Genomic DNA, 21,168 nt, shown 5'->3' with positions numbered 1-21,168 from the left:
GTGTAAGAATTTATATTTCTGAAATTGCCCTAGGTCAGCCGAAGGCTGTGTTTGATTAATGAAATGAGAGTTGTCTATTTAACATAAACAATAAGTGAAATACATCAATATAAGGAGCTTTTAAATTTGTGAAAAGTTTAAAACTTAGGAAAGTATTTAGGGTGCAAACTTTGTTTTTCACCTGGTACATTATTAGTGGATCCCTTAAATCTGGAAGTTAGGCTTGGGGACAAAGGTAGTTTGAACTTTTATAACTGCTCTGCCCATAGCTTTATATATCATTGTATATGCTCTTTTAAATGCATTTCAATTTAAGAAATGGAAAAGCTGGTATAAGTTCAGATAACTATTTTCATACATGTTCCAACTGAAACATGATAGGAGCATAAAATCTTACAATTATCTTTAGATTCAAAATGACATTCTACATGACAGTTTGAAAAAGTTCATCACACAGAGATAAAAGACGTTGTATACAAGGCATGCAGATAGTATTTGAATGCTAACAATAAGAACACAAAACTGTCCATTTTTATTTATTACAGTCATTTTTTTTTTTTTTTTTGGTCTTTTTCATTTTTATCAGTACCGGGGATCGAATTCACGACCGCCTGCTTGCAAGGCAGGCGCTTATGCCGCTGAGCTAAACCTCTATTACAGTCATTTTTGAAATCTCACAAGCACAGAAGCCTGGCTGCTGCCGCCCACAGCTTTCTTCAGCGCCTCCTTGACCTCCCTGTTCCGGAGGCTGTAGATCAGGGGGTTCAGCATGGGGATGAGCACTGTGTAGAAGACCGAGGCCGCCTTGTCCGTGTCCAGGGAATGGGTAGAGCTGGGCTGCAGGTACATGAAGATGAGGGTCCCGTAGAATATGGTCACCGCCAGCATGTGCGAGCCGCAGGTGGAGAAGGCTTTGCGCCTTCCCTCAGCCGAGCGCATCCTCAGGATGGCAGAGACAATGAGCACGTATGAGACCAAGACGATCAGAAGCGAGGAGAAGAACATGACACCTGCACAGACAAAGATCCACAGCTGTTTGGAGCGAGTGTCCGAGCAAGCAAGCCTGAGCAGAGGCATGTCATCGCAGTAGAAGTGATTGATGACGTTGGAGCGGCAATAGCAGAGGCGGAAGGTCAGGGTCGCGTGGAATAATGCAACCAGGAAGCTGTAGCTGTAGGGGGCAGCTACAAGCTGCACACAGATGGCTGGGGACATGACGACCATATAGAGCAGAGGGTTACAAATGGCCACGTATCTGTCGTAGGCCATGGAGGCCAATAACAAGCATTCAGCTGTCATGAAGGCCAGGAAACAGCCTAGCTGAGCGGCACAGGCACGGAAGGATATAATATTTTGTTGGTACAGGAAGTTCCCCAGCATTTTGGGAGTGATGACGGATGAATAGCAGAAATCCACAAAAGCCAGGTTGCTCAGGAAGAAGTACATGGGAGTGTGGAGTCTCACATCTGTTCTGATGACCAGGATCAAACCCAGGTTGCCCACGACCGTGAAGATGTAGATGAATAAGAAGGCCAGGAAGAGGGGCATCTTCAATGCTTGCTTGTCCGTGAGGCCAAGGAGTACAAACTCTGTCACCTGTGAGCAATTTGTCTGAGCCATGAACACCTAGATGCTTTAATGCATCTAGGTAAAGAGTACAGTCTAATCAGGTTTCACTTTTCTATAATGATTCAACCTTAACAACTTGAAAAGTAGTTTTATTATTATTATTAAGAAAGTAGTGAACTAATATCAACAGTTTTGAGCTCTTTAAATCTAATGAAGGTCAAAGGAACTATTTTGGGGAAAATATATTTTTCTCCTCCCAAATCATATTTATAAAACTAAGACTTGTATGATAGGAGTCAGTCCAGATGGACTTGATCCGTATTTAAAAGCTTTGTGCATTTTTAAAAATTTAACGTTAATCTTTAAAATAGGTAAAGCTCTAGCTTTATTGAAAATGCCGACATTATTAACGTGAATGAAAATGAATCTGCTTTCCTGAAATCACTCGCCTTTGAGTATCCCCAAGCACTGAACACACTACAGAAATGCCCCCTCACAGTGCTCTATAACTTTACACTCATTGCTTGCCACATAAGGCCACTGTGGCTATCTGCACATCTTCCTAATGGTCTTCATACTGCAGACACTGAAAACAGTAAGACTCTAAAATACATACTATTACATCCTAAAGGTATTGTTTTACTTTATTTTTTCATATGCCCATGTTACAGATGAGCAGGAGAAGCCTCAGAAAGGTGAAATACTGGAACGGAGATGTGATGGCTTGAACTTAAACTTATGCTCTGAATGAGGATTCTCTGCACCTCGCTGTTATGTTCCCTGAATACCCACCGTACTGGATCAGTGTATGCCTAAATATAGCTACAAATGTATCCATCTGTGTATGTAAAAAATAAACTTATCAAACACATGAATATCAACACTTCAAACTACTCTGTTTAATTAAAATAAAACTAACATTTGTCATCCAATAAATTTACATTAATTCACATATATCCTGATGTTACCATTTACTGAAAAGCATGTACACTGGAATAATTTTTATCTTCCATTCATTATTTATTTATTTTTCTTTCTTGATCCATTTAATGTGGAGTATCTTCTCCTTTTTACCTCTTGTTTTAGACTTGGTTCACAATTAGGATGCTGATGTTAATATGAATCCAGAATGATACTCTCATCTCTAAACATATGCTATACACATTCGGAAATGCTACACTATATATTGATGCACTATATATTCTTTTAAAAATAATTAAAAATGTAGTGCATTCACCACATGGAGAATTTTGCAAGTACAGTTCAGCTCCATTATTTCCCTCATCCTACATCTTCCAGTTTTGCCACCAACCTCAGAAATGCAAACACACACTGCTTCCCTACAACCACTCCCAGCAAAAAACCTCTGGTTACACAGGATAATTTCTCTCCTTACTTTCCTGGTGGAAAGCATCACCTTATCTTGTACTTAATACCTTTAGCAACCAATTTTATTCCACATTCTTATTAAAAGGGAAGAAAAGCATCATTTTCTAGGAGTTTGAAGAACTATTTTCCTTCCTCTGTTGATTAATGAATCACTTACAAATACATTTTCAAAGGTTTCTCCCACATGAGATATACATTTGACATTTCCTATAGTATTATTCATGTCAGAATAAATGCAGGAGTGGTTTATAAATATATTATGTATGCATTCACTGCACAGAGATGTTGCATTCAGTGTACAGAGATGTTGTCTGAAAATCAACTACCGCTTAACATTGAATCAAAATAATGAACGTGATTGTCTTTTTAAAATGAGAATTGTTTTATTCCCTCATACATAGCCAAGTTTTCAATAGGTTTTAGAAAATGCTGAACAGATGAATCACCTGTCCTAATACTATACATCTCTCGTTATCAGTTACAATATAACATGCAACACAGTCAGTCCTCCTACACCTGCTTCTTTGCTCTGAAAGTTACATTAAAACATCCATCACTACGAAAAATAAATTTTACAGTAGTATTAAGTCATATGATTCTAGAACTTTCATAATGGCAACATGGATTGGTAATTGTGCCTCTTAGATAAAATACACTTTCTTAGCTGTCTGCTTTAACATAAAATAGAGATATGGTCCTTCAAAAATAGTAAATATGACATTTCCATTTGGTTTCGTGCATATCATTATATCCAGTTTCCATCCTCCTCTCCCTCGCTCTTCCTCTCCCTTTCTCTTTCTTCCCATCTTTTTGCCCTCTCTCACTTCCTTCCTGCTTCTCTTTCTTTTTGCTTTGTACTGGAGACAGTTGATCCCAGGGCCTCAGGCTTGCTAGGCAGCCTCTGGCCTTGAACTATATCCTCCCTCCCGGATTACATCTATGAGAGAGTACATACTATGGAACTTGCAGCATTGTAATAAACAATCACTTTTCTAATGGTAGATGTCTATTGAAAGTTGGCACCTGGTTGATAGTTAAGCAAATAGGTTATAAAAATATTAAACACATATTTAGAAGTGGGTGATCTGGATTAAGTTTATTTCTGTCATGCACTAATTACATACATTTCAGCACACTAAATATTCAGTTTGTTCTTTGGTCTCCTAAACCCTGCAAAACTTTCTCAATTGATATATTAAAAGGTATATGGACACAGGAATAAACATAATCACTTTTGAAATTTGACATCAGAGTTGTCAATACTAATCAGCTTAGCTTAAGGATCAAACACCTCCAGCAGTTGAACTTAGAGGTCAGTCAGCAGTAAAAGCACAGACCATATTTAACTTAGGCAGTAGATACAAAGTTTCGTAGCAAAATGTCTCTTTACTTGAATACTTAAGAGACTGTTATCAAATTTCAGCTCTAAAACATAATCCAAGATAAAAATAAGTTAATGGAAAGTAAATCTACAGCTTTGATGGTGTATTTTATTACATCATGAAGTGAAAGAAAAAATTACATCAGCAGAAGTCAGATGTTCTTAGACTATGAAAAGGGTATCACCTTAAACTTTTGAGTACATATGTGTGCCTGGTTCTACCATTTTCTATGGAGGAAAATATTGGTCAGTGCTGTTGCTTATGATGACAGGTAATGGGTAGCCTCTCAAGGTTTTAAGAATCTAATTGCAACTTTCAAAAACATATGGGCATTATTTTGAAATATAGTCATGAAGTAATTAGCAACTGGATAAACTCCGAGGAATTGGGCAACAACAACAAGAAGATATATCTGTCTGTCTACCTGTCTGTCTACCTGTCTGTCTATCTATCTATCTATCTATCTATCTATCTATCTATCTATCTGTGTATTATCTATCTATGATTCTGAACTACATGTTCATTTGTTGAGCACTGTGGGTAGATCCCAGGGTTTCAGAATGCTAGGCAATCCCTCTGCACTGAGTTATATCCTAAGATGCCTTCACTGCTTTTACATGTGTTTTCTTCTTACATTAATCTCTACCAGGTGAAAGATGAACAGAGTTGGAAGGAAAACCCAATTATCCTGCAGGTCCTTTCTGATTCTTAACTCTTAAGCCATGTTACCGCCTTTCACCTGTATGTGATGTGATTATTTTCAGCATAACTCTTTTAAGTACCATGTCACACACATGGCAGTCCCCTGCTTCCATATTTTGTCTTGCTAGATTGCAGACTGCATGCATGTAAATCATGACTTTTTCATTGATGTTGTGGTGCAGAATCTTCCCAATATTTTATAATGGAAAATACACAATGAATTTTTTCAATAACTACTGCTCTTATATCATATATACTAAGTGGCATAGAAAGTACTGAGTTTTGAGGAGCTTTTTATCCAGGATAGAACATCCAGATTTGCAAAACTGAGGGCAGTCTTATAATAGATTTTATTCTATCCAGTCAATTAAGTGTTTCATTTTTCCTAAATGTTTGATAGATTTTTCACTAGAAATGTTCAAATCTTTATGCAATAAAATGTATGCATGCAACTGAAAGAAAATCAAAGGAAATCTTACTTAGCTTTATTTTGGAAAATACCACATAAATGATTTTATCCTGAAGACTATTCAGTTCTACTTTAAATATCAAATGTTTACTCTCACCTCAGTTTTGAAATATGCTCTGAGAACTTACTTGGGTTGCTGTCTTTTCTGTTAGTGAGTTTGGGCACCAAGAAATGGTAGGGTTTTGTTATTTACTATGTCCCAAAGGATCTGACTTAGGAACATGACACAGGTAAGATTATTATTAAAATTACAGCCTATTCCCAAGGCAGGCTGGAGATCAATTATCATTGCTTTCTGTTTTTCATCAACGAGGGATCTACAACTCTGCTTATAACATGGTAGTATTGCTCTCACATTCTCATCTTTAGAATGTTTTATTTCTCTGTTTTCACTCTTATGTAGTCATACTTTTGCTGCTTTGTGGAAGTATTTGAATTTATGGATTAAAAGATAAATATTATCTTGTGAAAACTATCACTATATATATATATATATATTATTTAAGTAGAAAAAGGGTACAAGTTATACAAAATTTCAGAAAACATAAACAGTAGGAAATCACTAGTTAATAGATTATATATTGTTGTCTTAGAAATAGTTGTTCAAGTTACAAAACGAAAGCATATAAAGTGGACTTTCAAACAGTGAGACTGGAAACAGTTTTGTTCAATGATCCAACAAAACACAATATATTTTTAAATAACTACAGAAACAGTTGTTGGGAACTTATTTCCATATATTGTAGCACAACATGCCCTCTCCTTTAGTTTACTCTCTGAAATGCTAATGAAGTGTTTGTTTTCTTTTATAGACTGCTGCTATTATTACTGAATTTCCTCAGTTAACTGGTCAACCCAGTACACTTCTTAATTATTTCCTCAAGGAAATTGTGGCCAGAGTGAGGGAGGATCATGGTTATAATATTTATTAGCCAAGCATGTATCTGCTATGACTGAAGTGTACCCCCCAGATCTCCGTTCATGTGTGAAGCCTCACACCTTACTGAGATGGTGTTTGGCACATTTGGTAGGAAAATGGATGAGATGGGAGGATGAGGCTGGGACTTTCATGGTGGTAGTGACAGTGCGCTTCTAAGGAGAAGCACTACTCTTTCTTTCTCCTCCTCATCTGCTCATACTCTTTGTTCTCATAAAGCAGAGATCATTTGAGCATGCAAAACGATGACCACTGTTTACTACCAAAAAGAAAACCTTAACTAACAATCAAATCAGACAGAAGCTTAGGGCTTCCAGCTTCCAGAACTGTGGGGAAATTGATCTCTGTCACTTAAGATGCCTGAATCATGGTAGTGTGTATGGCAGCTTGAGCTGAACAAGCAAGTGGCTCTGGGAGGAAAATGAACTTCTAATGGGTAGAGAAGAAAGAGAAGGTGGAATTATTTTTCTTTTTCCAAAAATAGCATGTTTTGTTTGAGGGTGTGTATGTGCCCATGTAATGTGAAGAACAAAGCAATTAAATGACCATTGAACATATCATCAAATACATTTTCTAAAGGATTCAATTAGCAAGAAAAATCCTTAATTTACACACAGTGAGCCTAATTGTATGATACAAACACTGTGAGAGGCAAATGCAAGGACTAGATGTGGTGGCAATGTACTACAGTGCTGTCATGAGCCTGTCTTTCCCAAGAATGGCACTTGGCAGCAGCAAACACTGTGCTTCAATCGTATCTCATAAAGACACTCATGAAAGAGCACTTCCAGAACCACTTCAGAAAGTGACAAGAATGATGCAATACATTAATTCTAATTAAGTGCGAGTATTTTGAGAATGATTAATATTAATGTACCTTCTGTAACAATTTTCACCATGTATTTCAATAGTACCTAGTGAAATCTGGTATTGTTCAAGTTTGATTTCTTATTTGTGTTTCTTGTTATTTTATTTTTATTGAATTTTATTGGTACAATTTAGGTATATATAATGGCCACATTCTTCACAGGGAATTTGTATATACACGATGCATGTTATATCTTGATTCCTTTTTCCCATTCCTATACCCTGTTTTCAAACCCCCTCCCCCTTCCCGAATACACAAAGCTTGGATTCATTCTACCTATTTTTTCTCATTTTATCTTTCCCTTCAAAGTAAAGGGCTGAGGTCCAGGGTTATCCGCAGCAACAGTCAAGCATTTTATTGCTATTGTGTGGAGCCCATGCTTCATTCTTATTTCCTCAGTTTTCACACAATGTCCATTTGTGTTCCAGGATCCCATTCAAAATAAACCAAGGCCTCCATTTATCTTTGTTCTTAAAGTACTCTGTGTTGTCTTTTTTATGGTCTTGACAGTATCGATGAATGTGCTGATTGAGTATTTTCTGGAACTTCCTTCAGTTCCATTTTTCTTCTGTTTTTCTCACTATTAGGATGCAGGATTCTGTAAATAAAGATTCACTCACGTGAATTAACAATCTGACCACATCGCAACTGGAGAACATACAGTTGATATGATTTTCCAAAGTTAGTACTGCTAACCTTGGTCATGTAGTTATACTAAAGTTTGTTGGGTTTCTCCACGGTGAAGTTCTCTCTGCTTCTTTCACACTGCACACTTTGGGAGGAAGTCATTACGTGTGACTCACAAATAATATGTGGGAAGTTCGTATCCATGTCCTTGCAGGCAGAGTTTACACAGGAAACACTGGGGATTTCTCTATAGAGGACACTGGGTTATCCTATTTTCAAAGTGTACAATAATTTTTATCATTATGGCATGAAAATACATTTTATGGCATGAAAATACATTTTATAGTTGAGCTAATAATGAACTTGTTAACTTTTGTTCTTTGTTGCTCAAGTGTTTTACTTTAATTTACTAAAAACATTTATATTCAGTGTGGGTTTTTTTAAACTAAATCTATCATTATTTTTCTTCATTTTTCTCTTTTTCTTTCTCTCTGCCTCCTTTCTTTCTTTCTTTCTTTCTTTCTTTCTTTCTTTCTTTCTTTCTTCCTTTCTTTCCTTCCTTCGTTCTTTCCTTCCAACTTCTCTATTTTTCCATATCATACAGATAGAAATGAATGACTGAATAATTTAGAAACAGAGGTGAACTCACAGATATCCCATACAGAAAAATTCCCATTAATCTATGCAGATATCTGCCCTCAAGGACACGGAAAATTTGCTACTTTTATATTTAAATTCTACAAACAGACTTTCAGTAATTTCTTATGTTCTGAATAGTCTCAGAAATTATGTGACGTTACCCACATGGTTCTGGAGGTTTCTTGGGTGAAAGACAGGATGAGAAAATCAGGAAGAGACAAAGCTGGGGTCAGATGGGGCCCCTGCTCTTCTGCTAGAAGGAAAGTAACAGCTCAATCATTAAAACATGTTTATTTATATACCCAGAAGGATGATGTCAGTTTCAACTCCATTGCCTAGCAATGCATTGCTTGGATTGTTTGGGGGCTTGGTGTTTTTGTGGGCTGAAGCACCTTCTTCAGGTGGCTTGTCCCAGGTGCTCTTTGTTTTTGGGAAGCCATGCCCTATTCCTGCACATGTGGTCAACTTCCACTTTCAACAGGTCTCAATGATTGTAGAATAAAGTTCATACTCTATCTTACTCAATTTTCCAAGGAGTCTTGGTTCCTTCATTGAAGAAGTTTGTTACAGGGGTGTTTGCTCCTACAGAGATGTTTTCATAACTCTGAGACTTCTCAACTGTCAGCAAGGTGACACACATAGGCACACTAACAGATGTACAGATTTAATTCTAATTCTACTTGAAACCCTTTGAGTATGCATGAACCTGAATATGAATTCAGCCTCTAACAACAGACCATTACCACAAGGATCCAAAACTATAGAATCCTCTCCCTGGATGTCTGAAATATCTTCCTTTGGCATTGTGAAAATTGGTTAAAAATGTCTGAGATCCATTGACCTCCTTGTTCAACTAATTATTTTTTTTTGTCTTTTTGAGACAGGGTCTCGCTATGCAGTTCAGGCTGGCCTTGAGCTCACTTTGTAGCCCAAGCTGGTCTCGAAATTGCAACAATCCTCCTGCCTCAACATCCTGAGGTTGAACTAATTATTAAACTGTTATTTTATGAGAAACAAATCTTGAGCTAAATCATTGTTATTTACATTTCCTCTTGCCTGAAGTTTTATAGACTTCCAGTGTTAGAGATCCACTGTGACTGCAGAAAAATTGCTTCACACATTTTAAATGCAATAGCTTGCCTTGCCATGATTTGTATTCTGTTCCAGCTATCCTTGATTGCCCAAATAATTTATTTTTAAATTCATATTTGAATTTTTGGATTTACTGGACACCTGTAAACTTCTGTGGGTATTTGAATGAAGCCATTGTGTCATGCCTTCACAATATAATGTCAGGATGAAGAGTTTCACCACGTAAAACATCCGTGTAATCCTACCTTTGTAGCTCTTCTTCAAGCTTCAGGAAAATCACCATCTGTGGAATTTTACTTTCAATGTTATAACATTCACTGCTATAATGTTTTTACAAATGCAGCCCTCATTTACTCCAAAGTATACATAGTTGGTTTGTATTGCTGGACAGGTCCTAGAATTTTATTGCTGAATAGTATTCTGTTGAATGAGTATATCACAATTTGTTGGTCTTTTCACATAATGAAGGAATCTGGTTGCTTTCATTATTTGTCAGTTATTAAGTGACTAATGATATCTCCAAAGGGAAAATTTCCTTTTCACATTTAACAAAATTGACCCTTAAAGTGAGAACAAAAACAAGCAATAAAGAATGAGAGTATTTTTGTACTGGTATCCTATGTCTTACATTGGAAAAGCCTGAAAATTGCAACAGTGGGAATATTTTTGTATCATTCTTTACCTTCTGGAAGTTATACGTAAACTGAAGGAATAACATTTTGCCTGTGACCTTTGCATGTTTAATAATGCTTAATATTCAAAATATAATTTTAATGTTATAACATTTGTTTGTTTAAGCAATTTAAAAAATATGGAGTTTTATCTTTCAAATCATTTCATATGAATTTTGGTAACTCCTTGTAAGAGAATTTCGTTCATCAGTAAGATTTACACCTGCAATTATCCACCATATTCAACTATACCCAGGAAGGAATAGAAACAAAAAAGGCACAGAATAAAAAAAAAAAACAGCAACTTCTGTGATATACTGTGTTTTGTCCTTTTAAATTTACTAAGAGATTTTTACAACTTCTGTCTTACTTGCTCCTGAATACTTTTCTAGCTGGCTGATTACTGGACCACTTCAGTAAAAGGTCAGTGAATAGCATGTTTCTGTTTTACCCTTCATGACTCAAAAAGCTTCAATCAATTTCTGAATATATTTGTCCCCAAATCCTCACCCTTCAAGTTTGAATGTCAGTATATTTGTAAAATAGCCACGTGACTTTTCTTTTTTATTGTGCAATAGTTTGTAGACAGTGCTACCCATCAGTCTTTATTGATGCAGATCTAAAATTACATTCATTAACAGGAATCACATGGGTTTGTCACAAAGTTCTGGAAGGCTGCCTTCGCATCCTTTTTCTGCAGGCTGTAGATCACAGGGTTCAGAATAGAGATCACCAGGGTGCAGAACACAGAAGCTAGTTTATCAGTGTCCAGAGAGTGATTGATCCCAGGCTCTAGATACATGAACAGCAGTGTCCCATAGAAAACTGTGACAGCTGTCATATGTGAGCCACAGGTGGAAAAGACTTTCTTCATCCATTCTAATGACCATATCCTTAGAATAGACAGGACATTGTTGAAATGGAGAGTAGAACTACAGTCATGGAAAAAAAAAAAACAAATTTGTTGCTGTAGATATGAAGGCCACAGTTTTTGCAAAGTAACTATCAGAGCTGGACAATGCTAACAGAGGAACATTATCATAGTAAAAGTGGTTGATGATATTGGAAGAGCAGTAGGACACAGAGAATACATAAGATGAAACCAGAATAACTGTGAAAATGTCATAGAGATGCGTGAGGGACACCAGCAGCAGGCAGACCCTTGGAGACACCACCACTACGTAGAGCAGGGGCTTGCAGATGGCCATGTAGTGCTCATAGGCTATCACAGCCAGCATGAAGATCTTGGCCACAATGAAAATCAAGAATCCCCAAGCTGGGTGGTTCAGGAATATATACATATGAGATGGTTTTCTTGTTTGCTAAGAAGTTGCTCAGCATTTTAGGGGTGATGACAGTGATAGTGGAGTTGCCAAAGTTGATGACAGCCAGGTGTCAGAGAAAGAAGTACATGGGGATTTGTAGTTGGGAGTCCACAGAGGTAAGGGTGATGATAGCCAGGTTCCCTGCTGTGGTCAGCCCATAGATGACCACAAAGATGAAAAAGAGGGAAATCTGAAGCTCTGGATGATCTGAGACCCAATTGAGATGAAGTCAGTAACCTGGAAACATTTCCAGGAGCCATGAAGATGTTGGAAATTCGTCTGTTTAGGGTAGAAGAAAAGAAGAGGTTCCAAACAAATGTGTAAGTTTTGGTACTTCCATTAAAGGACAAGGCAAGTTCTGAGTAAGATTTTGTTTGTAGAAAAGACAAGAGTTGGTTTAAATCAGGATGCAATATCAAGGGAGGAAATAGATGGACTTTCAAAAGAGAAATATTATATTTAGGATGCAATATTGTACTTTTATGAGGGCTTTGGAGTGTGGGAAAAGGGTCTGAGTAGCAAAACCTATCAACTGAAGAATGCTTATTCTCCTGCATCATTGAACACTTGTAGTCCTGGGGCTGAGTTTGAAATTATGAGTGTACTTGAAAGGCCACTGTGCTCTGTCCCGCAGAAGCCTTTCAGATTTACATCAGGACATGAAATGGAGAGCTCTGCATGTCTTCTAAAGAAGAATGCTCAGGACTGCTAGAGAGAAGTGAATGGGCCAGATGACATCACAGGTTTGTTTGTGGCTCCTATGTCTTTAACTGGAGTTCTTTATTGTTGAATAGATTCTGTGCCATTATTTTTAAACATTATCTGGGCATGCTTCCCAACATCTTAGTAGTCAAAAATGCCTATTAATGATCATCATGTTTGTCATTATCATCTTTGCACTTGAGCCATTCCTATGTGACTGGATTTCCAAGAAAACCCAGCAGTTTTCATGGCTAACATGTAACATCACCACCCACACCTGTTGCACAGTCATTCTTATAGTTTGGTGCCCAGTTTAGATTTCAGCAAGAACCCTAAGGAAATAAGCTATCCAACCATGACAATCAGCAAACTCAATGAGCTGTTAAGGAATCTCAGCTCAGTTGGAAGTAGTTATGGTAATGACCTCTCCTTCAACCCTTATATACCAAGTGCCTTCATTTGGTTGTCAAGGGAAAAATGTAGCAGCTGTGCATTAGCAGTGAAAAAGAAAATGAAGTGCTTAACAGCTCAACTTCAGATATTTCTTTGAATCACACACTGATCTAGCTCAGTTACGATGTTCAGGGTTCTAGGTGTAATAAATACATTTACAAAAATGGTGTGGAGCAAGAAAAAGTAAAATCAAATAAATAAATCATGCAACATTTGAGGATTTACTCCCTTATCATTTTATTAAATTATAAATATGTCCTTAACTTGCAAATATTTGAAGTTATTCTTCATATGTCTTAGCAAATGTAAGTCAGGCATGAGAAATTGCACAATGCTAAATAATGTAAACCCTTTGTACAATTTGCACTTCACGTTGCTTTTTTTATGGATGATTCTGGGCATGTTCTCATCAATTTTTGGTATCTCTTCCTGCCATAATTTGAGTGTTCAATTTGTGTATTTTCACAACAATATCTGTTAGATTTTTTTATTCTCATTTTCTTTGTTATTATGTGAGAGAAAAATTCATGAACATTTGTTTTTTGGTCTATTTTTATATCAATGAAAGTTGTATCATTTATCTAATTAAATGACATTACTCGTCATTGGATTTTGTTTCCTCTATTTTATTTGTTTATTAGTGTCCTGCAAGTTTGTACAAATTCTCATGTACTTCTCCTTGTATGATAATTATTTTAGCTATTAAATTTTTGTAACATTATTTTTGTACTGTAAATAATGTCACCTCTTAATCTAGTTTGTTTTAATCAAATTTTCAGCCTTAATATTTTTCATTTTTACAATATGAATCATTACTTTGAATGGCTTTAAGAAATATATTTGCAATGTGCTCACATGCTATTTTAATATAGGTTGTGTTTTTAAATATGACTTCTTTCCCATAATTACATCCATCAATGATCCTTTGTAGTCACACTGGATACATAGTGCCCAGTCCAAGGAACTCAGCATGAAATATCTTCTCCAAAGTGGTGGACTTAGGCTCTAAGTATAGATATTATTGCCACATCAATATCTTAGTAGTTAAATAGCAGAATTGTTGCTAGATCTTTTAAGAAGAATAGAAAATATCAAAGCATAGAAAACTATTCTGCAGTTGGGGGAGAGAGAATTAAATGACAATGGAAAATGAATCTGAGACATAAAACCAAAATGACCCCAGTGTTGCTATTCATTTGCACCTTATGTATATATTGTATTCATTTCTGACAACAAATATCACTCTTTGCCTTTGCTTTCTTTGAATACTTTCCTTATTCATTCATTAGTCATATAGCAACTGATTTTCTATATGTTACTGATGGTGTTTGAGCATCACACAAATCACTTGTCACTCAGCTCATGGAAAGGCCACTCCAATTACAGGAGCAAAGTCTGTTACAAGGAATTTAAACAAGATAATTGTGGATTGTATTAAACAGAATGAGGAAATTAAACATGAGGATACATTAAGACAGCCTGGGAGAATAACACTCATGAAGTTTGGAAAATCTTTTCCGAGAAAGTGACTTTCCAGTGAAACCTAAAGAAACAAGAAAAACTCACTTAATGAATCATAGCAAGAGCAGTGTGGGATTACAGACAACAGGGAATATGTGGAAAATGCCACTCTGAGGTAGAAAATCAATTAAAAAACAGATTTATTGTGTGTAGGATGTGACAGTTTAAGAGTGTGGCTTGACTAACATAAAAAAAAAACTAGAGAATTACTGGAGTTGAATATCTTAAAATAACTATTTGAATGAATTTTAAACCAAAGGGTATCATAATCTGAATAGTATTGTAGCAGAAGATCCACATCCCCCCAGCTAGAATACTTTAATTTCTTAGTTGCCCAGCTAATAATTCCTGTTCTACTTTCAGTTGACCCTATCTCTAAGAAACAGCTAGTCACTGTGATGGTCACTTTGATACACATTGTATAAACCAATCCCCAACTGACAAGCCATTCCATCACTGGACTTCCTGCTTGCTTATCTCATACAAGACCAAGACCACCAGAAATCATATCCTGATATTTTTAGAATGATCCCAGTCAGCGTTCATTGACATAAAATAAATCTACTTCCAAATCCCGGGTGTTATTTTGGTTTTTCTGTTAGATTTTGCATCTGGTGCATCAGCAAAGAAGACTATACTGGCCTCTTGGGTCATCAACAATGGCTTTTGAAAATGTTGAATTATAGAATTTGGAAAAGGCTACTATGGGGAATCAGTGAAAGTCTGAAAAATACAAAACCACTTACAAGGCTGTTACTAGATTTCTGTGATAAGATAAGAAAAAAAAAGCCATCTGAAATCCCACCACTTCGACTCACTGGAAACATACTTGCACTGAGAACAGGAGTTGGCAAACCAGACAGAGAACTGATCTGGCAGAGAACCTGCATCGATCTGCGGTGAGTGATGAGCATAAAACTTTTCCATAGGAAAAAAGGGGCTCCAGAGGACATTCTGGGACCAGGCAGATGGCGAGAACAAGGAGCTGCAGTGACTTCAGTCAGCTGCTTCCTTCTCAAGCGGGATTGGTGGGGAGCACTTGACCTGAGTCATGCCCCAGACTGAGACCCAATAGGCTAGCCCAAACCAGGTCCTTATCCCTGACGGTGCACCCTAGCACAGTGAAGCCCTTAGCAAATTGACTGACCTGAAGGGGAGGGCCCAGCATAGGCTACCCCATTCAGTATCTCCATAGTACACTGCAGTGGGTGGGAACACCTAGTCAGTGCATTTCAGATCAACTATTACCAACAAAGAAAGAAACTGGGGCCTCCTATATACAGCTGTATGGAAGGAACAAAAAATATGAGAAGAGGAAGCAACAAGAAGAGAACATTGATCCAGGAAAGGTAAATGCAAAGATGATTGAGGATGGCAAACATGCAATATCAGACATGGCACCAGTGGACATAAAGCAATATATTTGGGACCTCATAGACAAGTTCAAAAGTGAAGTATTTAACCAAGAAAAGCAAGATATAAAGAGCATAATAAAAGACATACTAAGCACCTCTCAAGAAAAAAAAAACAGATGGAAGAATGGAAGAAAACAAAAAAAGAGGAGAATGTTTGATGAGGGAAATAGAGAAAACATAGAATACATGAAGCAGGTTCAAAGAGATTACCAGGAAATTAAAAACTCCATTGAAAGCTGGCAAAACTGCTTGAAAGAAACTAAGGATATATTATCCAAACTGGAGGACAGTTTGCAATATGGGGTCATGAAAGGAAAAGTTTCTTAAAAATAACAAGGAAACAAGCAGCAACAATACAAAAGCTAGAAGACAACAAAAGAATCTATGACTTAAGAATATAGAATATGAATGAAGAAGCAGGGGTACAAACAAGGGAACTATAAATACTAGTCACAGAAATAATCAGGGAAAACTTCCCAAACATAGGAAAAGAAAAAGATATTCAGATGTGTGAGGCATACAGAACTCCAGCCACCTACAACCAAAACAGAAATACACCCAGACATATAATGATCAAGATCCAAGAAATCCAATATAAGAACATAATATTAAAAGCTGTCAAAGACAAGAAACAGATTACTTACAAGGGAAAGCCCAGTAGAATTATGGCAGACTTCTCAGCACAAACCATCAAATCAAGAAGAGTGTGGAGTGAAGTATTCCAAGCCCTGAAAGAAAATAACCTCCAGCCCAGATTGATGTACCCTGAAAAATTGTCCCTAGAAATTAATGGAAAAACAAAATGCTTCCAAGATAAAGAGTAACTGGGGGAATTCACAGCCACCAATCCAACTCTACAGAGAATTCTGCAGGACATTGTAAGAGAGAGAAAAGCACCAGGATTCCAGGAACTGTGGCTGAGAGGCCCCAATGAATGGTGCGAAAAGTGAAATGAAGAAGACAAATAGACAACTAATGACAGAAAAAGAGCACAACAGAAATGAGGCAGAGAAGGTTGGATATAATTTCTAATATAGATGGCCTAGATACACTAAATTAAGGAAAAAAAGAGAGAATTGCAGGCAGAGTGGACCAAGAGGTACGGTCCACCAAGATGCTCTTAATAGGAAATATAATAAACCTGAAGAAGGGTATATGGACCAAAAATCAAATATGAGAAAACCGAACTCTATGCAATAGGGAACCAGAGAGTAATAGGGGCAATATTTATGGATAGGTTGGAAAGACAGGCTTTAACAGGTAAAGAAATGCAACTAAAGATCAAGTCCAAGAGTGAGAAAGTTCAGAAACACTTAAGGTAAATAGCAGGTTGCCCTCCCAATATAAAACAGAGGGTGTTGGGGAGACCCAAAAATGCACAGTACAACCTGGGGGAGTGAAAGGGGAAGAATAGTCTTTAAAAAAGACAGCAGAAGATATTGCTATTAAATTAAAACCCATATTATTTGCACCACTTTGTTTAGATAGAACTTATTCCATCCAGTTTGTATACAAGCACTAGATCTGAGGGCACCGACAATCATCCCCAAAATACCAGGATATAGCACAGCAATCATCTTTAATTTCCTAGTAAGTTAATCTGGATCCCTTTATAATTTATATTGGTATATCATGACTGATCTGAGTTAAATCTGATTTGCTTGATTGCTGTTTGTTATTGACAGATTTTATTGAAAATTGCTAAGGTTGATAGTATCAAGTCAGAAAGTATAGACAACTATACTGAAAATGACAATGATTCACTACAATATCCATTCTGTTTCGATTACTACCTGTTTTAGTAGTTCTACACTACCTACAAAGTTATATTTCTCTTAATACTGTTATGTACTGATATATGCAATTATACTTTATTTGATTATATAGCCAGTTCTATTGATGATAACAAGAGACAACTCAGTAACCATGATGGAACTCCTAGTACAGCAGTCTTATACATGTCTTTTTAGTTTTATGTGTCTATCAGAATATGTTTTGTTCTGTCCTGCTTTGTTCTGTTCCTCCCTCTAATATAGAAAGAATAGAAATACATTTTAAGATTCATACTTGCGTAAAACCTATAAACAGTATATGAGAACTGATATTATGGCACATGATGAAATGAACAAATAATTTGAAGGAAAAAATAGTCACTACAGGACCCAAAGCTGATTCCAGAATATCATGATGTGAAATCCAGCAATATTATTATTCTTTGTTCAGAGTGATTTAGTCTGCTTTGGTTTGTTTAATCTCAACATTAATAAAGATATGGATAAATGTGTGCATGTCTAAGTGTATAGGATGGATAACCATATTACTAAGATTTTATTGGATAGTTGAACAGAATTATTTGCAGTCTCCCTGTTTGAATTCCCATATATATGTTCCACTTTTGTATCTTGAACAATTATTTGTAAGAGGACAATATGTAAACATCAACTAGTGATTTATTACTGTTTATTTTTTCTTTGAAAGTATGTACTATTTCTACCCATTTTCCATTTTGTATTGTCTTTTGTTAAATAAAAATTTTTTAAAGGCAAAAAAAATTAGTATCTAGAGGACACCACTGTGAATAGCCTTCCTGATGGTAGAGTAATTTCAGTATTAATTAGCAGAGAGTATTTTTACATCTATTTCAAGATTTTAATGTCTTTGATCAATATTTTACTGTTCAATCAATCTCCATAGTTTTCCATTGAAGATAAACACTCTCAATTTAGGGGTCTACTTCAAGGGAGAATAACAAAAAAAGTAATTTATTTTTGAACATTCTGTTTTACTTTGACTGAGCTAAGAACAAGTAAACAAATGTATTTTCTTTCTGATTTTTACTTCTTTGAAAATATCATTTTAGTCTTATCAAATCATAAATATAATTTTCAATAGTATAAGTCTTACATTTGCGTAAGTAAATGCCTTTCCTCAAATGGAAGCCCATTTTTAAAGGTTCTTTTTACATATTCTCATACATATTTCGGCAGCCTTGTTTTATCATCAGATATATGATTTATTTGAATGAGTTCCACTATTGGAATAACTACATTGTATTCTTAGTGTATTTACCAGTGTGGCCTCAGATCTAATTGATAATTATCCCAATGTACGGTACAGTCATATCAAGAAGGGGAATCATTTTGAAACTAAGTACTTGTGAATCTAATTTCCTTTCATGTATGCAATAGTAAAAGCATAGGATTTTCATTTTAGACACTACCACAACAATAAAATTATGACATCATAGGCACCTTGATGAAGTCATTTTTTGTTTCAGCAGTGATATTATTGCTTAATATTTGGGCTATAATGGTAGAGCTTATTTGGAGACATAAATAGCTGCATTGAATTATATACCTGCATAGAGACAAACAATGAAAAATCTTATAAATGAATGCTGGTACATGTGTTGTATTATTCAGTTATGCATAAATTACAATTTCTCCCAAGTTCAAAGTAGATTTTAAGACATGGTTTACAATTTTTAAACACTGTTATACAAAAAATATTAAAATATCATCTACCCACCTCTTCTGAGGACTGTGCTTCAGGCTTAGTGACAGTGTATACAGCTGTAGTGAGAAGTGAAGAGGGCCCTGAAAACCTTTGAGACCCTAACAAGAAGGACAGGTTATCTCGGGAGCCCAACATTTTCTGTTCCATCCTGGGGGAAGATGACACTGGGGACCAGTTCCCCAGCAAGGTCCTCTTCTAGGAATTCAACCACACACTTTCAAGGTTTCTCTGGTTTTTAATTCCCATGCTGCATCCCTACCTATCTTATTTGTGTCATGGAAGTATTTTAGGTATGATCAATTTACATGTCATCTCACATAGGTGACAATCACCTGTTTTTTCATTCTTTTTAAATTCATGACAGACTCTTGATTCCATAGGTTTAAGTGATAACTTTTTTGTTTACTTTTTAATGGAGTACCTTACAAATATTGGTAATGAAACCTTGAATATTAGTTTTTAGAAATACATTTCAATCTTTATGCCTATTGTTCATGAAAAATGTTTTTATATCAGAAATGAATGGCTTTGTTTTGATGGGGTCAGTTGTCATTCTGGATAACATGACTAGCTTTTGAATAATTGATGAGAGTCTTCACTTAGATTTCAAACACATCAGTTAAGAACCTGACTTTACAAATAGTCTGATAAATTTTATGTAGGAGTTCTTAAATCTCTTTTTTCTTTTTCTTTTTTTTTTTTTTATCAGTACCAGGGATCGAACTCACAACCACATGCTTGCAAGGCAGGCACTTATGCCACTGAGCAAAATCTCCAGCCCTAAATCTCTTTTTTTTTCTATCCAACTAGTAAGTTATATATTTGATGCACTGGTTTATTTATTTCCAGAATATTTTACAAGAAATATTGCATTCTAAAGTCAACTGTGTGCTATTTGAGTCCAATTTTAACATATTTGACCATATCCTTTAATGTCTATTCTTAGAACTTCCATAGTTCGCAAGCATTTTTGTTTCTTCAGCCAGTGGGTTGGGACAGAAAAAATGTTAGAGTTCTGTCAGTGACTTTGTCCCGAAGATCTTACTTAAAATTATGACTCAGAAATCCTACAGCTGTCTAGGGGTGCCAGGGAAACTAGAAATGAATGAGCACTGTGCTTGTTTCTAAGGAACCACACTTCTATACTCAAGAGTTGATCATAACATATTTGACCTGTACTCATATTTTGGAATGATATTTTTATACTTTTTAAAATTGTTCATATTGTTTTTACCTAGTGACATGTTTTGTGATGCTTTGAAAAAGAAAAGAGTTACCATAAAAAATAACTAATTATTTTTACTTTATTTTTGGCACTGGGAATCCCACTAAGGACTTCATACTTGCCAGGTTGATGTTGTTCTGCTGAGCTAAATCCCTGGCTTACAATCTATATTTTTTTTTAAAAAAAAATTAATATCTAACCCCAAGTTCCTATTTGAGAATAGTTGAAGACATAATCTTGTCTCTAGTCTTTCCTCTTTGACGTATTCATGGAATACTTGTTTTCTCTTGTAGATTGTTGCTTTCTATAGTTAATTCATTTACTTACCTTCCTAACACAAATATTATATGTTATTTTATTAAGCAATCTGTGTGTCTAACAAAGGAAGAACATGGTATTGGTACTTGTTGGTGATGAATACATTTTCCATGGACTAAATTATATCTACTCTAAATTCATATGTCAAAGCCTTAATCCATGGTACCTGGAGGCTTTTAGACAGCACTTTTGATAGGCAGTCATGATTCAATGAGGTGATAAAGATATGCACCTCATGTGAAATCAGTGCCTTTATTTAAAAAGATAGCAAAGTGTGCTTTCTCATTCTCTCTCTCTCTCTCTCTCTCTCTCTCTCTCTCTCTCTCTCTCTGTCTGTCTCTCTGTCTC

The 21,168-nt window shown here is 36.0% G+C and overlaps 1 protein-coding gene and 1 pseudogene across 1 annotated transcript; both read right to left on the bottom strand.

The window, feature by feature from the left end:
• Positions 1 to 660: 660 nt before the first annotated feature.
• Positions 661 to 1,620, bottom strand: LOC100721499 (olfactory receptor 8U9). The gene has a single exon (XM_023563430.2). The coding sequence runs from the start codon at positions 1,618 to 1,620 to the stop codon at positions 661 to 663; it is 960 nt and encodes a 319-aa protein (XP_023419198.2).
• Positions 1,621 to 10,979: 9,359 nt separating this feature from the next.
• On the bottom strand, positions 10,980 to 11,881 carry LOC100718928 (olfactory receptor 8J1-like; annotated as a pseudogene).
• Positions 11,882 to 21,168: the final 9,287 nt, after the last annotated feature.

This window comes from Cavia porcellus, unplaced genomic scaffold (assembly GCF_034190915.1).
Source record: "Cavia porcellus strain 051 isolate PalLab524CR breed Dunkin Hartley unplaced genomic scaffold, mCavPor4.1 scaffold_17, whole genome shotgun sequence".
Taxonomy (NCBI): Eukaryota; Metazoa; Chordata; class Mammalia; order Rodentia; family Caviidae; genus Cavia; species Cavia porcellus.
The sequence above is the reverse complement of the archived record's forward strand: the minus strand, read 5'-3'. Positions and strand labels throughout refer to the sequence as shown.

Coding starts and splice junctions, on each gene's coding strand:
- LOC100721499 (XM_023563430.2), bottom strand. CDS start 1,620: ATGGCTCAGACAAATTGCTCACAGGTGACAGAGTTTGTACTCCTTGGC.